Raw genomic sequence first — 17330 nt, forward strand, 5'->3', positions numbered from 1 at the left:
GTGTTTTCCAGCCAGGCTCCCCATCTGACCCATGTACCCCTGGAGGAAACAGCAGCATCTACTCCCATATTCTCATTTTTTTTTTTTTTTTGCCCAGATTTTATTGGAATATCCAATCAGAAGTTCCCTGCAATTTCTCTGCCCGAGTTCCTTCCATCTTACTGACTCAATAACCCTTTTAGTACAGGGTTGGATGAGTGGTCGGTCTGTCTCCATGGTAATTTCTAACTGGCATGGAGCCTAACCATACGCTGATGGTTTATTATACAACCCGTGTTTACTTCAGTACCCACCCCCCTCAAATTTTATTTTTTCAAATCCTCATGTTCTGCCAAATATTTTGCTGGCCCACTTGCAGTACCATTGCACACCACTGGGAGCCCAAAGGTTGAACATTGCTGACACAGAATATTAAACGAAGCAGAAATACAAAACAGCTGACGAGCCTTACTCAACATCCTACTTCCTCTTCTGTTTCATGGGCCCACTCCGAGGTGACAATGTGGCTTCTGTTGGAGAGCTATGTCCCCTCATCTGACCCATCATCACCCTCCCAAACACAATCACATGACACCAAGCTCCCATCTTTATCGTACGACATAATTGTTTTGCCATTCCCGCACCACACTAGGGGTGCACCGATTCTAACGTTTCCACTTCACATTCCGAGACTTAGTCCAGGATTTCCCACTGCTAAAGTGTTGTCTTAATTTATTCAATCTAATCAATGCAAAATGGGGCCTGTGTTCATGGGTAAAAATTAAAATCTTCATAATATTTGGGCACACGGTAGACAGATTAATCAAGATAAAAAATATTTTTATTATTTATTATTCCATGTTTATTATTATCATCAATAAATCTGCACTTAATAGCTTAGGCTAGCTGAGGTATGTTCATTTGGATAATTTATCCCACACCAAGCTGCCAATGCATGATCATTCATGAAAATTGGCAGCAGAGACTAAATCCTTACGTGGAAGGTACTGGAAGGAAAAAAGAGAAAACTGTGGAGGCGATTTGCACAAAATGGCAATGTTAAAGGACAACACGGTGCTTTTAAACGACCAATCTAATACTACTGTATGTAATGAGTTTCCCAACATGTGGCGGCCAAAAGTAATTTGGACTCAGCAGTCATCAACAGTGTGGGGCATTGTGGAAGACTGGGAAACGTCAAGAAATACCGGTTTCCTTCATGAAGTACAATCACGAAAATATCCTGCATTTCCGCCAAATGAGCGGGAAAAACAGCCCCTTATGTGATGCAACAGGAATGATTCAACAGCTTGATGATAAAGTTGTGTCGTGCCAAGCGTAACCAGGAAGCGCCAAGTCCAGAGGTATGATCTGAGGAACGAGTCGACAAGGGACGACGCCTTTAAACTTTCCATCGGCGCCTTGTTCCTCGATGTCTTCCCTGCTCTCAGCCGGGGCCCTCCTGATTTAGAAAAAAACCACGCCGAGCTTGTCTGTTTGCCAAGTTAGAGTGTTTCTTTTTGAGGCATTGTTGCCAGTCATCAAGTCTACTTTGAACCGAATCATTAGGTTGAACAGGGCTATAAATCAATGACTTCAGCCGCGTTGAGTCACAGTTTCCATACGAAGTAACAACCTCACTCTCATTGTCAGTGTTATTTATACAGCTGCCAATGAACTCAAGTCTCAAAGTCTTGTAGCGTTCCCGCCTTACGAGTTCAAGAACGAAACAACGCCCTACAACAACATGCGTTTATTGGAATCTTTAGTCTAAGTGTTGTTTTATATACTTGTATTTACTTCTGCCATGGTTTAATTTGCTGGACCTGGAAATACAGTGTTATTGGGATTTGAATGGATTCTTAATGGATGGATATTGACACGTCGACATTGTGATTTGTTATCAAGTCACAGTTGTGTCTTGCAGCGTGTGACGGCAGAATGCTTTCGTTTCTTAACCTTGGGAGGGGAGTCACAAATAGTTGTAGAGTTCTGTCAGCGACTTCTTGGCATTCACAAGATTGTTTTATTGATAAGTGTAGGAAATGTGGGCGGATCAGAATTTCAGCTATTATACGCGTGTTAATACCTGAGGTTTTTTTGTAAAAGAAAAAAAGTTAACCTTTCACGGATACTATTTTGAGCTGGCGCTTTTTAAGAAACGGCCGTTCAATGTATTGGCACTATGTATACAGGTACTCCTCACTTAACCACCTACCTGTTTAACGACTGTTCAGACTTACCACCAGCTCTCTGACCAGTCTGTATTGTACACTGCCTACAATACTATGCCGTACACACTGCGTGTGGTGTCTCACATAGATGAGATCGAAATGGGCAAGACGTTTTTTTCCTACCGTGGTTGTTCATTAATCAACAGGTGGTAATCCACATCATCTGTATTTTCACACTGTCTGCTGTGAGCATAGCGTTGCACAATTACTGTGCAAAACTATTTGTTTATTACAGCGGGATTTATGTTACGGAAACGACGAGAAGAAGCCATTCTGGTAAGGAGCAAATGGTGGGGGCTCGTCGCCCAATGTTCCAGAAGAAACGGGAGGAACTAACTAACTAACTAACTAACTAACTAACTAACTAACTATAACCGTGATACGGGATGACTACAAACATCTACTGATTTGGCAGCACAGAAGTCACACACTGATGTAAAAGCCTCCAAGTTCGGCACAGAACATCCCCTCGGACATGTATGCACTGGTTGAAGCAGCTTTTAGCCCCTTGTCTGGCCGGCGAGCACAGTGACGTGATGCCACTCGGGCATTCACACAAATATTTCCCCATAGCAGCAGCTCTACCAATCCCTTTACTCCCACACGTAGGGTGTTCTGCCTGCGATGCCTTTCGTGCTGTATGCTAGGGTTGGGCCGGTGTAAAAATGTTAAAATTGGTTTGATAGAAGCCAAACATCAGAACGGACGGGTAACACCGAATTTTACCACTAGGTCATGCGGAACCCGATTTCACAAGTGCGAGTTGAGTTCCACCCGGGAGACGATGGCAGGATAGCAACATGCTAGCTCAAGCTGCGCCGGGGCTGAGTCAGTCGCACTATGGCGAGTGCAAAGGAGTCTGACACACAGGAGCGAGAGGAGCTTCTTTCACATCAACCGCGCGGGGAAATTTTGGTTATTATTGTTATTATTCTTGGCACGGTGGTGCAGTGCATTGCACTGTTGCCTCACAGCAAGAAGGTCCTGGGTTCGATTCCCGCCTGGGGCGCTGTTGGCACCTCCCAAAAAGGAGCCTTCCTGTGTGGAGTTTGCATGTTCTCCCCGTGCTCACATGGGGTTTCCTCCACCTAACGTCAGTCCGGACCCCCACCAAAAACATGCACCCATCATTGTCTGACCAGCGATGGACACTTATCACCAGGTCCACGAATGCTGCCCACTGCTCCTGGCTGTGCCCCCGGAGGAAGGACAAGCCAGGATGGGTTAAACGCAGAGGCCTCATTTCACCGGCCACCATCCAAAGCATGTGCGTGCATGTGGTGTGCTGTGTGACAGTTTAAGATTCTTCATGTGTGCCGGAACAGATTGAAACGCTCCTCCTAATGCACACATTTAATTCCCGTACATCGATATCGAAAGGCTAGCCCCCCCGATGGAAGACGACAGCAGCTTTTCAGGTGCATTTCCAGGAAAAAACAAAAAACCAAACCCTGTCTTATACTCGGGTCAATACGGTAAAATGCCAGAACATCTCACAATTACAAATTCCGGTTCAGTCAGTTTGCATAAAATCCAACCAGTTTAGGCTTGTAAACCGAACCGGCAAAACCTGAAATAGAGCTAACTATACCGTATAGTTTAAATGTCAAACCACTATCTACACAGAGTGAAGCTAGCACGCTTTCTCTGACGGATGCTCGGTAAACGGTTTTATTTGGGGCTTTAAATGAACATGGGTGCCGATACTCATGACGACCAGCTTTCCCTCCCACAGGTTCAGTCGGTGGTTTGTTTCGGTGCGTGTCGTACTATCGCACCGTTTCTGTTTTACATTTAGCGGGTGTTCAAGCGGTGACACAACGGCATGTGCTCCGTGTAACAGGGCACAGGACGTAGGTCCCACGGTGTTTGATTGCAGGTGCCTGCAGGTCAGTATGCAAATGAAAACTTTGCGATTATAATACAGCGATATATTATTTCATCTCACAGAGAAAGATTTCCATTTATTTTCTTTCCTTAGTTTCTTACTCGTATGGAAAATAAAGAAACGTAAACCCAACTCAGAGAATTGGAGCGGCGTTTCTTTTTTTGTTGTCCCCCCCCCCCCCTCCCCCTCCCCCTCCCCCTCCAGACAGCGGAGCGCTCCGGCGCCTGTTCCTGTCTTTTTATTTTACATCTATTTATTTTAGTTTGTTTTATACATGCATAAAACAAACAAAAACAAAACACAACTGAGTTAAGGGCCTGTCCCGTTCCAAAAAAAACCTCCATCCTCCAATCTCCACTGTTGGGACAGTGGGGATGGATGTTTCCCCCTTGCTTTCAGTTTCTTCAGGACTTTATTTAGTTAAAACTGCATGCTTTTCTGTGAATACTTTACTTGGAAATAATAAATTCTGTGCTTCTCAAACCGGGAGACCGCATTTGCCACATGATATTACGTTCCATGCGTGCGCACTCCCGTGCACGTGCCCCTCCCTGATAAAATCGCATATCGCCGATCACTGTGCCCCGGCGATTGGAATTCTCCATATCGCCCAAACCCGCTCTGATGTTTTATTCCAAAAAAGATGAGTTAGGTCATCTATTGTGCAATGCCTGGGTTGAAATATACCAAACAGCGACACACTCGATAAACACATTTTAATTGCACGTTAAAGACAGTGTGGGAGTCTTTTTTTGCATATTTTGTAGGCTCCCAGTCATTCTCCTACCCACCTGTCCCTCAACATAACATCAAAAAAACAAACCGTGTCTTTTCTGCAGTGTGTGGGCAGTTTATCGTTTGTCCTGGCTGGCGTCCTTTTTCTGATTCACTGGCGGTTCCATTTATTTCAGTAACTGGAAGCATGACTTCACTGGATTCTCACCAGAGATGTGATATGTACTTTTCGCAGCATGTCCTCATTAAGCAGGTTCCCAACGGTTGATTTCAGTGAGAGAAATAAATTAAATAAAATAAATAGGTCATACATGGTTTTCATCCACCAGTGACAACATTGTGCTCTCCATTCAAGTAGCAAACCGCACTGTTGCGGAAAGAACAGCACTCAAAGGACAACAAGCGTATTGTTTCATCCATCATGCAGGTGACCCGCTTAAACCCACATCATCAAAAAGTGCCACCAAGCGCTTTCTGGTACAGCGGTCCCTCGACTTACAAAACAGTCGTGTGTCAAAGCAATTTTTCCCATATAAATTATGAAATCATGAAGGGTGAAAATAAACAAAATACACAGCACAAACACAGTAAATATGAAAAAAATATCGATAAGCCACGAGCTACGTGCACACACGGTGTAGGTCGCCCGCTGACTGACTGCAGACTGGCTGCTGACTGGCTGTTGACGGACTGCTGACTAGCTGCTGACTAGCTGCTGACAGGCCGCCGACGCGCCAACTGCAAATTTCCACGGTTGTATCTTGGAGCAGTCGGTCGCAAGTTGATACAAATTTTCGTGACTATCGCTACTCGTATCTTGGATTAGTCGTAAATAGATGCAGTCGTAAGTCGAGGTACCACTGTACTGGCCAGGTGTGTCATTGAAGTGAAAAAGAACAAATAAAAAAAAAAAGAAAAGAGTTGGGCGATGTCCTCATGTGGCGGATGAGTCCTGAATCCTGTTTCGTGACGTGTCGTGAGATTCGAGTGGCGATGTTCATTCACAATTCCTTGACAATGATCCCACGCCTTGAACTTGAACAAAAGCGATTGCGTAACGCTTTTACTCGATGCAGCAGTAGTTGGCCTACACACCTTATGTTTACAGCTTATCTCTGTAATCTATAGGTTGGCTTTTGAAAAACCGTCCTTCCAATCAGGAAAGAGCTCCCCATTATTTAATATGTGCAACAAATAAAAAAACAACCTGAAGGCTAATTTACCTTTGGGTAAGTAGTGCCAAGACACCTAATTAAAACAAATGCGGTGAAACCAATCTAGACAAAGCTTAAAGAGGATTCCCGTAAGTCCATTTAAAACATCAAGGGTTTTGCTCTTGTTTGTTTTGTTGCAGGGAAAAGTGGACCTTGTTGTATTCAAGAACAGCTGGAAAGCTTAAAGGAAAACACTATACCCCAACTGTTCTCTGCCCTTTAACGTGTACGCACTGTCAAAGTTCAACTTTCTGAGGCTCATTTCACTCCACGGCGACATAAACCCTGGCTGCTGCTCCGGAACGTATGTGATTTGGGGTGATTCAGGTTACTTTTATAAAATACATTTTTTTTGATGAACAACCATTAATGTTAAGTAGATCAGGGGGAAATAAAGTAGTTATCTGATATTATCTTGAACAGATATGTCTTACCGAGTCCTCGGGAGGTCTTTGAATCTTGGTCCACTCCACGGAAGGTCCCTTCACTTGCAGGAATCTTTGAAAGAGCTTCTTGAAGCCCTCAAAGTCTTTCCTCGACACCTGAAATGTAGAGCAACAACAACAACAGGTTTCATTTCAACCCTTTTTTTCCTGAAGATGTTCAGAACTTCCTCATGCAAAAATAACCCACTTTGTTTTCCATCCCGGTTGGTCTTTATGAAAAGAACAAACGTGTGGACTTTGTCAAGCTCAAGGTATTATGTTAAGTTATTATAAGTTTGGAGGTTTCCCCATTATGTGGAGATGTGACAACATATCAGGTCCTCAAAGTAATGTTTTTTTTTTAATATATTCAAATTGAATCCGGTATGTAAATTAGGCAGTAGCTGTCATGTATGGAATGATGAATTCTCCATTTCACAGTGACTTCCATCTACTACGGTGACTATTCATAACAAAATGATAATGAGGCCTGTTATAAGCGATTACAGTCATTTTAGCTAAAAGAAAATATATATATATATAATTATGGCCGACAACCCTCGCTCTGCTCCTGCACTTTAAGGTAAAGAGCAAAGAAGGCGCTTTTCTCCTTGTTCATTAACCCTCATAGTATTGCTTTCCTTAGCCGCTGTTCTTTATCGCTATCATAATTATTATTCCACAGTCAGAAATTTACGAGTGTGAAGGATGTCAGATCACGATGTCTGGTACCCTTGAACCTCTTGACCTGTTCAGCCTGGAGCCCCTTTCTGGGGGGCGGGTGAAGTTGGGGTGGGGGTGGGGTGGGTGTCGGTCAGCAGTTGGTGTCACATACAAGTGCCTTTCACCATCGGAAAGCTGAGAGCCTAGGGAATCATTTGAGCAGCTTGACCCTGTATGGCAATCTTTTCTATCATATAAATGGTAATAAACGCTACATTTTTAATTGCGCCTGGTAAAATTATTGACATTTTGAGAGTAAAGGGGCTGTGAACATTATACTCATGCCTAATGATGGCCATTCCCATGCTCAATTATGTGTGATTAGTTGCTGCATCAAGTTGTGGGTTGATACCATTAATGACACAGCTTTGGTACACTTTCGAGCTATTTTTGACCACTCGAGAATGGGGGGGAGGGAGGTTCAAATCCCCCCCCAAAAGGCCACCTGAAGACCTCATGACCTTGAAGAGCACTTTAGTAGACGTAATGCTGTGCTGCAGTATCCATAACGTTTGAAAATTGGAGATTTGTGCGATTTTGACGATTGGATGACGAGCACTATTCTCTGAAAATGGCTCATAAAAAAAAACACTTATCGTCAATGTCCATCGACATCCGATACATTTCCCGAATGGTCGAGGTGTCTATATTCTGAGTAGAGTTCTATGGGGCTGTGGTTATCCTAGAGGTCACAATCCATTACTTTATACAGTAAGGTCAAAACGGCTACTATAGGACCATATTTCATCGCACACAATTGAATGCAGTTGGGCTCTTTGGATTCATTCAGTCTCAGCTTTCCTAGATATACCCAAATGTACAATTCCATGACTACTGAGGTACCACAGTGTGCAGAAATGGGGAAAAGAAAAAAAAAAAAAAAGGGGGCCGAAAATAACATTTTCACTGCAGGCAGAAAACTGTGTATTCAGGACCCCGAAGCGAACAAACTGCCTGTAGCTGACGTAATGTCAGGCATGGCTGTAAAGGTGAGATCCTAATGAGCCCAATTTCATACAAATATCTTGATGTGAGAGGTTTGAGGGACTTTACTTTTGTCCAAAAAAAAGATTGCAGACTTTGGAGCGTGGTTTACAGCTACGGGTTCATTCATCTGGAAGTCTAGTATCCGCCCGATTTTAAACTTAAACTCAGCGTAAAATCTGAAGCCGAAAATCTTGCGAGAGCTCGTCGACCACCGACTGCGCTGTGGACCCGGCACCAGGTCCGTCCAGCTTCACAGGTGAACGCCCATTGTGTAATCGAGCCTCCACCACCGCGCCGACTGAGAGTAGCTCCGATGAAAGGCCTGGGAATGAATAGCAAATACTGTATGTGCGGCACCATTCTTCTAGCTCTATCAAAAGGTCGAAGCGAAATGAGAGGTTTTCACCCGAAAAAGCAATCCCACCAAAGAGGGATGTTGCTAAAGTAATATCTGAAACTGCTGGCCCAGCATTGGGAGAAGGATGAGCCGGGTTCAGTGGAGAGGGGGAGGACGCAAAAGCTAAAAAGACAAAATATGTAAAAAAATAAAAAAAACATTTTATAGAACACACATCTAAACAGTTGTGGAAGATCTGAATAAATGAGTGGATTCTGTGGAATAAAGGGATACTATCATGACTTTTGACAGTTATATATGACGCCGGCTGAATTTATCTCATTTTGCCCTTTTAATGCAGAGAATCCCCCCCTTTCTTTGGCTCCGCGAGTGACATTTTGCCTGGAATGAATACCATGAAAGCAGTGTTTCATATATCAGTGTTTCATAACTGTGCTGCTTTTGTATGTTGGCTCTGTAATTATTCATGACGAAAAAGCAGCTCGACTTAAATCTAAACATAGGTTAAAAACAACAGCATAATTTAAAGCACTTTTTAAGATGCTGAGGTCTTCACAAAGAATTACTATGTTTATATGCATTCAATTCTGTTGGCATTTTGTGCAGGATGTTTGCACATTTGTGAGAAGTGTGTACACATCTCATTTTACACACTGAAATAATAATTATTACATCATATTAATATACAGTTAATATTATTAAATAATATATTATAGAATTATGCTTACGAATGTCCTTGTTGTCTCAGTGTCCAATCCAGATTGTTAAAAGGTAAAGTAGATAAAAATGATTTAATAGGAGTTTAAGAAATGATAGATACATTTGAGAATAACGATTCTATGTAAGAACATGACTCCAAAACTTTAGCAGGAGAAGTGCTGATATATAATTTATCGACATCAAATGTAGCAGGGAAAGTTGTAGTTTGTGGTCTATGTACAACCACCAGTCTGCTCGATTGCACCGGAAGGGGTAAAAACGACCACGGTAATATTAAGGTACAGTATTGTATCTGCTATCGTCTTTTATCTTAGTTGATCGATTTTGAAGATGTCAAAACTTGGGAAAATAACATTTCACTATATTGACGTTTTCATAGTATCACAATGTGATATACAGTATACTCCAGATCCTCATACACAGCAATACTGCAAATATGTAACTGTACCCTATCAAGTTTTCCCGTTGACCACCTCCCATATGAGACTTATGAGTATTGTGATGAACTTTGCCTTGAGCTGCTTTGCCCGAATCTCACTACGGCTGTGAACTATGAGCTTTTCTTACAGTGATAGTGTTGTTTTGATGGTCATGGTGTTTTTTCTGTTAAGAGTTAAGACTCGGGCTGTGTAATATGACGATATATATATCGTAAGTTGATAGAAAAATTACTATGGTAAACATATTTTTATACAGCTTCTATCACCGCGTCGCAAGTCAGCGGCAGAACTGCTTTGCGGCAGCGTTTTACGTTGTTTGGAGTCACGGTGCTTTACGTTATCTGCATCTGTTATATTTTGGTATATGCCGATCAGCCACAACATTAAAACATCATCATCTCGTCACAATGGCACCTTTCAAGGGTTGGGATATATTAGGCAGCAAGTGAACAGTCCGTTCTTGAAGCTGATGTGGAGGAAGCAGGAACAATGGGAAGGATCTGAGTGACTTTAACAAGGTCCAAATTGTGATGGCTAGACAACTGGGTCAGAGCATCTCCAAAACAGCAGGTCTTGTGGAGTGTTCCCAGTATGCAGTGGTTAGTACCTACGAAAAGTGTCCAAGGAAGAACAACTGGTGAACTGGCGACAAGGTCATGGGCGCCCATGGCTCATTGATGCGTGTGGGGAGTGAAGTCCAGCCCGTCTGGTCCGATCCAACATAAGAGCTACTGAAGCACAAATTACTGAAAAGGTTCATGCTGTTGTGTTGTGCTTGGAACAACAAGGGGGCCTCCACCTCGCAACTTACAGGACTTACAGGAGCTGCTTTTTAATGTCTTGGTGCCAAATACGACAGGACACCTTCAGAGGGCTTGTGGAGTCCATGCCTCGATGGGTCAGAGATGTTTTAGCGGCAAAAAGGGGCCGCTTCAGAATGTTAGTGATTATTAGTGGTGGTTTTAACGTTGTGGCTGATCGGTGTATATCATTATCGAGAGTTGAAATGACCTATATCTGGATAGGAGATTTTCGCCAGATCGCACAGCCCTAGTTAAGACAATGCGTTTATATCTTTCAAAGGCCTTGAGAAGAAAATGCTGTTGTCACAAAGTGCTTTACAAAAAAGAGAAACATAATAGAATAAAACGAGTGTGTTTGTGTGCGGGCGCAGTCTAGGTGGAGCCCTCATTGACGTAGTTTACAGTATGTGACACTATTGGCTTGAACTTCTCTCATGGCCTCTACCCACCCTCCAAATCACTGCCAGATGGACAGAGAGCGGGGGAGAGAAAGAGAGAGGGAGGGAGAGGGAGGGGTGATTCACTCGATTCAAGGCAACTTGGAAAAATGCATTTGAGCGGTCAAATTGGGAAAACATGGGAGGCCAAAGGGGGACATGCTGTGGATTCAGTTCTGAAATGTTCAAATCAGAATTTAGTAATTGAAAGAATTCTGGTCGTGTGGAGTTATCCAACTGTTCAAATTGTTCCAATTATTATGCTTGGGCTTGAAGGCAGGTTGGGTAAGTATGCCTGCCCTTGAATGAATGGAGGACTCATTGTTCAAATGACTTCTGAGGAGAGCATTATGAACAGTAAACAAACAGTTTACCAATGGCAATATTCGCATATTGCTATTGGTAAGCTGTTTGCCCTTCACTGTTTCCATATTTTTAGCTGAAGTTATAGATTCGATTTGTTTTTGATTCCAATTTTAAAAAGTGTGGACAGGTATACAGAAAAGGTGCAGAGCCATCTCCTGCTCAAACAATGTTAAAAAGCCTAGTTTGAAAGTTTGAAAGAATTAGAGCAGGGATTCACTGAGGGTGAGGCCGAAAAAATTCCCCAAAAAATTCCAATTTATTCTGTGTGAATCTGGCATCGATCACAACATCCGTTTCCAATGCCAGCAAAAATACATAACCAACCTGAGTGCTGAGGTCTCTGCTTCGTGTGTTTCTTTTATGAACTGCATCACATGAAAATGCCTGCTGCTATGAGCACGCTGCCTAACCAGAAATAACGCTGCAATTCATTTTTACAGACGATGAACGGAGCATTTTCTACATAAAAAAAAGGATATATAGTAAAAAAAAGGTGTTAAAAAAAGAAGCTAAATTTATATAAATATTCTATGGTACAAAGAACTATTGGCAAATGGATGAACGAATACTGTTAACACAGTCTACAAATTATTTTTGCTGCATCACTAGTGTAATGTCTGTCTGTTAAAGGGTGTGCCAGTATGTCAGAGTAAGCAGGTAGCCTTTCAGTGTGTGTGTGTGTGTGTGTGTGTGTGTGTGTGTGTGTGTGTGTGTGTGTGTGTGTGTGTGTGTGTGTGTGTACCTCCTTCTCTGCCCCTGATGCCGTGTCCAGCAGTTGTTCCAGCTCGACGTGCATGGAGCTCTCCAGCTGCTGCCGCATCACTTCCTGGAACAGAGCCATTCCCCCGTTGGCAATGTCCTTCCTCAGACCTGAACAACACGCACAGGGGAGGGGAGTCGCATTACTGTACGAGACTGAGATCAGCATTAAAATAGTAGTAACATATATGAAATATAAAAACGAGAGCACAAGCCCCTCCCATCAGGAAGTACATGTATAAAAAATAGAAGAGGTGAAAACTTGATGGTAATTATCCCCTTGGGTGGGAAGAATACTATGCATTGCGTTTGCCTTTGACAAACACAACTCTTTTCATCGCTCTAAAAAGGCATTGACTGTGCGTCAAAGAATTAGAAAGGCGTATCTGTTTGTACATCCAGCTTGTGTAAAGTTATGTCAAGAGGAAGAACACAGAGTACCGGACATACTATTTGCATCGCTAGCACCTGATGTGACAGCGCAACCCCCATAGAGTGCAACGAGCAGAGGGAAGCAGAGCAGAGCTGTCGTACACCGATGGGCTAAAACTTAATTTGAGGTTAAAAAAACAAACAAAAAAAACCAAAACTGAATATGAGGATACAGATCTGAAGGGCTGTAAAAGGTGTTGTTAATTAAAAGAAATTGAAAAGTGAAAAGAAAAATGAAAAGTCACGGAACTTATGCACAAGAACGCAGGAGGGGGAGGGGCGGTCTTAAGCTTGTTTCATTCAATTAGTTAAGGAAAATAAAAAATAATAGGGCAGCACCCTGAGAGTCAACGAGCTGAATCATCAGTTGAAAACTCCTCAGTCGACTGAGGTTCTTCAAGTCGAGGAGTCGTTTTTCTTTTTTTGTCAGTCAGTGTCCATTGCAATAACAAAATAAAACAGATAGAAGATTACAAAATGCACAGGGATAACATATAAATAAGGGGAATCATAAACACATTTTTATGTGTGTGAATCCTCCGTGCGCTCTGATGGCGGAGAGCCGAGCCCCGTTCCTCGAAATAAAACAACTAAAAACAGTGTGGGGACGGGGCTCGACTCGTAGCCTCGTTAAGATCATTTTCTTTGCATAACGCATGGAGAGGGGGTGATCGGGGAGAGAGTCACGGAGCGATAGTCCCCATCACGCACAGGTTCGTTCCATGCCTACATGTTTTGTCTCATAAGGAGATTTATAATATAAAAAAAAACACTGTTCTGGTGCCGATCGCCGGACAACCCATCGCTAGGGCGTGCGTCCTCTGTACAGTCAGAGAGGGAGACAGGTGCCGATCAGATTCGACTGACAAGATTCTGAGTCGGATACAGCTCTTAAAAAAATAACAATCTAAAAACACGCTATTTCTATTTGTAACAACGGGGAAGGCGGAGCTCGCAGCTCCGCAGCTTGTGCAGAGGTGCCGGATCCAATTAAATAGGTGGCGGTCCCGATCTGGGAGGTCCCGGAACATGTTCTGGCAGATCCGGCAAAAATTAAGCCCTGGCAGGTAGTATTTATTGCTGTTTGGCTTTTGATTAAGATAATCCAACTGTTAATAATTGTGCACAATAATTGTAGGCAGTTTGACACAAAAAAACCCAAAACATATTCCATTCCGATCCAGTTAATTACATAGAACGATATGTTAATTTAAAGAATGATTAAAAGCCCACCCTTATCCCAGCCTCGTATTGTGAGGTTTTTTTCCCCCTCATCAATATTAATTTAGACTACAAAATTGTGCATTACAGTGGAGGTATCTCAATTTCATGATTATGTGATTGCAAAGAGACTGCTCAGCACATTTGGAGCAGTGGGAGGAAGGGATGATGACGTGAATCTGAGTACAACCCTGGGGTAAGTCGAAGAATCAAATAGGAGGGAGAGAGAGCGATCAAGAGAGATTTTTAAATAAAGCGAACGGGGTTGAGGGAGTGAGGAAAGAGTTTTATGGAGAGAGAAAAACAGCGGAACTAGCAGGGTTCATTGATCACTGCATGTCACAAAAGTGGATAACATTGATCATCTCATTCCAATGGCACCTGTCAAGTGGTGGGATATATCAGGCAGCAAGTGAACAGTCAGTTCTTGAAGCTGATGTGATTGGAAGCAGGAAAAATGGGCAAGCGTAAGGATCTGAGCGACTTTAACAAGGACCAAATTGTGATGGCTAGAGGACTGGGTCAGAGCATCTCCAACACAAGGTTTAATAATGGACATTGGGAGCAAAGGCTAGCCCGTTTGGTCCAATGCCACAGAAGAGCTACTGTTGCACAAATTGCTGAAAAAAAAGTTAATGCTGCTATGATAGAAAGGTGTCAGAACACGCAGTGCATCACAGCTTGCTGTGTATGGGGCTGCGTAGCTGCAGACCGATCAGAGTGCCCAAGCTGACCCCTGTCCAACGAAGGTGGCCTGGTCTGATGAATCACGTTTTCTTTCACATCACGTGGATCACTGGGTGTGTGTCTGTCATTTACCTGGGGAAGAGATGGCACCAGGACGCACTATGGGAAGAAGGCAAACCGGCGGAAGCAGTGTGATGATCTGCGCAATGTTCTGCTGGAAAACCTCGGACCCTGGCATTCATGTGGATGTTTTGACACGTACCACCTACCTAAACATTGTTACAGACCAAGTACATGGCAACAGTAGTTGCTTCATGGCAACAGTATTCCCTGATGGCAGTGGCCTCTTTCAGGACCATAATGTGCCCTGCCACACTACAAAATGTTCAGGAATGGTTTAAGGAACATTATAAAGAGTTCAAGGTGTTGACTTGGCCTCCAAATTCCCCAGATCTCAATCCGATGGAGCATCTGTGGGATGTGCTGAAACAACAAGCCCGATCCAGGGAGGCCCCACCTCGCAACTTACAGGACTTAAAGGATCTGCTGCTAACGTCTTGGTGCCAGATACCACAGGACACCTTCAGAGGTGTTGTAGAGTCTGGGTTTGGGCGGCACGGGGGGGGGGGGGGGACCTACACAGTATAAGGCAGGTGGTTTTAATGTTGTGGCTTATCGGTGTATAAAACTATTATTGATTTTGTTTCCACTACGCCATATAGAACTATTTACATCCCAGGTAATGAATATGTCCTTACCTTCTATTTACCCTTATATAATTATTCTGCATTTTTTTTGTATTAGCAGTGTTTGATTAGTAGCATGTAATTATTATTACTTTTAACTCGAGATACTGCATTATTACATTTCCATGTATTGATATCCGTGTCTCTCCTATAGCGTTACAGGTCCAGTCTGGAAAAACAACAAGGCCAAACTTCATTGCTGTTAGTCGAGCTATTATGAAAATGTATAAAAAAATAAAATAAAAAAATAAGCATTTTGTATCTTTACAGAACTTATGATTTGTTTTTGGTTGTTTGTAAATAGAAATGCTTGGGGAAGCATTGGATTTACGAATCTCATATTCTAAAATAAGAATAACTTTTTTAAATACCTTTATTTTTATGTTTTTTATATGCATGTTTTATGTACATAATTGTGTACATTTCAATGTATTTTTCTACATTTTTTTTGCTTTACTTCTTTACTGTTGTCCTGTAAGTACAATAAGTCATTGGTTGATCTTTAATTTGATCAAAATGCCATCATGATAGCAAGGCTTCTCAGAAATTATTTAATTTTACAGAGACAGACAGAGAGACAGACAGATAGATAGTCATCACATACAGTAGAAATTGCATGCCTGATATTTAAGACTTCTCAATCACACTCACAATCAGCTCGAGAACCGTTCTCATTAGGGAACAACATAAGAAATATAATCAAAGTCGACTTGTCACAGCCTGGATATGTGAAGATTTAAATGTGTGTGTCTGGGATGGATGCTCAAATCTTGTTTCCTCAGTAGAGAAAAATAAAACACGGTTTCACCATGATTTGAGAACATGCCAATAAGGTCTGAATTGAGTCAGAGTCAAAGGGATTTCTGAAATTTTGGTTACGGGCAGAAATTACGCTTAACTGATATATGATATATCTGCCAATTGGCACTGGCTGGTTGTTTAAATCTGGGATGAGTGTACATTTTACTACTCTCCAAGACACATCCGCAAGGTGTCAATCCCAATCTGCAGGTGCGCTTCACATATCGACCTATTCAGCCATAAAAATGGGCACAACAGGCTGTTGCCACTGAAGTGATACCAGCTGTACTGGGCAGAAGCGAATCTGATTTGCAGGGGAGTATATGACAGCAACATAAAAGCTCTTTACAGCCCCTCCTCATCAGCGGAGCGTGTAAACGGAGATGTTACAAAGTACAGATGGGAGATAACACACAACTAAACTCATACCATGGTGACATATTAATGCCACAAAATGAACTTTGGCCCCGGATTCTAACCCAAGAGACTTCGTTTCAACAGCAGATGCGGCACACGAGGATTTGTTGGAATTCAAAAATAGAAGTAAAAACGGACTTCGTAAGTTAAAAGTTGGGTCGATTAACTAAGAATTAAAACAGTCAAGTGAGCCCCCCCCCCCCATACCCGAGTGGGAACTTGACAAAGGTTTTGATGTCATCTCGCTTTAGTCACCATCAACTCTCTCCCCTTGAACGGCACTCACCTTCCATGTACAGCGTCATTTCCAAAAGTTGCCGCAAGCCGCCTCAGCAGAGCGAGTGGAATAAATCAACCACTCCGTACTCCAGACGGATGGCAAAAGGCTGTGCGTGAGTGGGGGGGGGGGGCGACTCTTCCCAGAGGTAGTTCAAGAGCAAATAACAAAACAAAAACAAATACAAACAAAAACAACCCCTCTATTCACAGACCCGCACGCCGCGGGCACCGGCGTGAAGATCCAGCTGACATCGTGGACGGAACCAAACACCTTCTCAGATCTGCCTTCAGACGGCGCGCCTCTCCGGACGGCAGCCGCATCCCGTACGTCTACGGTCCGATCGCCCGCGTCAGAGCTCCGTTTCTTTTACGGCGCCGGGGAGGAGGGGTGGCGGGGTCTGCCTCCTTCCCTCACACGGATCCACGTCACACTTCTCCGCTTGTCCGAATCGCTCCATATTTCACGCCCACCCCCCCCCCCCACGCAACACGCACGCACGCACACGCAACACGCACGCACTTCCCTTTCCCGTTATAAAAAAAAAAAAAAAAAAAAAAATTCCGCTGAGGTGACCCGCGACATGCCTGACTGCAAAGTTGTTCCTCGTCAATTTCAAATCGAGGCTGGCGGCCGGTCCGGGGGTTTGGTTTTGTTTTGGGGTTTTTTTGTCGTGACGGT

The 17330-nt window shown here is 43.1% G+C and overlaps 1 protein-coding gene across 1 annotated transcript in view; it reads right to left on the reverse strand.

Moving 5' to 3' along the window:
• ugp2b (UDP-glucose pyrophosphorylase 2b) overlaps positions 1-17069 on the reverse strand; it is a 42062-nt gene extending 24993 nt beyond the window's left edge. The window contains exons 1-3 of the mRNA XM_080016688.1: positions 16659-17069; positions 12052-12179; positions 6485-6592 (exon numbers count right to left, since the gene is read on the reverse strand). Of these exons, the coding sequence (XP_079872814.1) occupies positions 6485-6592; positions 12052-12179; positions 16659-16677 (255 nt within the window). The 5' untranslated portion in view covers positions 16678-17069. The remainder of the gene's footprint in view (positions 1-6484; positions 6593-12051; positions 12180-16658) is intronic.
• Positions 17070-17330: the final 261 nt, after the last annotated feature.

Source organism: Zeus faber, assembly GCF_960531495.2.
Source record: "Zeus faber genome assembly, chromosome: 16".
In the NCBI taxonomy this organism is placed as follows: Eukaryota; Metazoa; Chordata; class Actinopteri; order Zeiformes; family Zeidae; genus Zeus; species Zeus faber.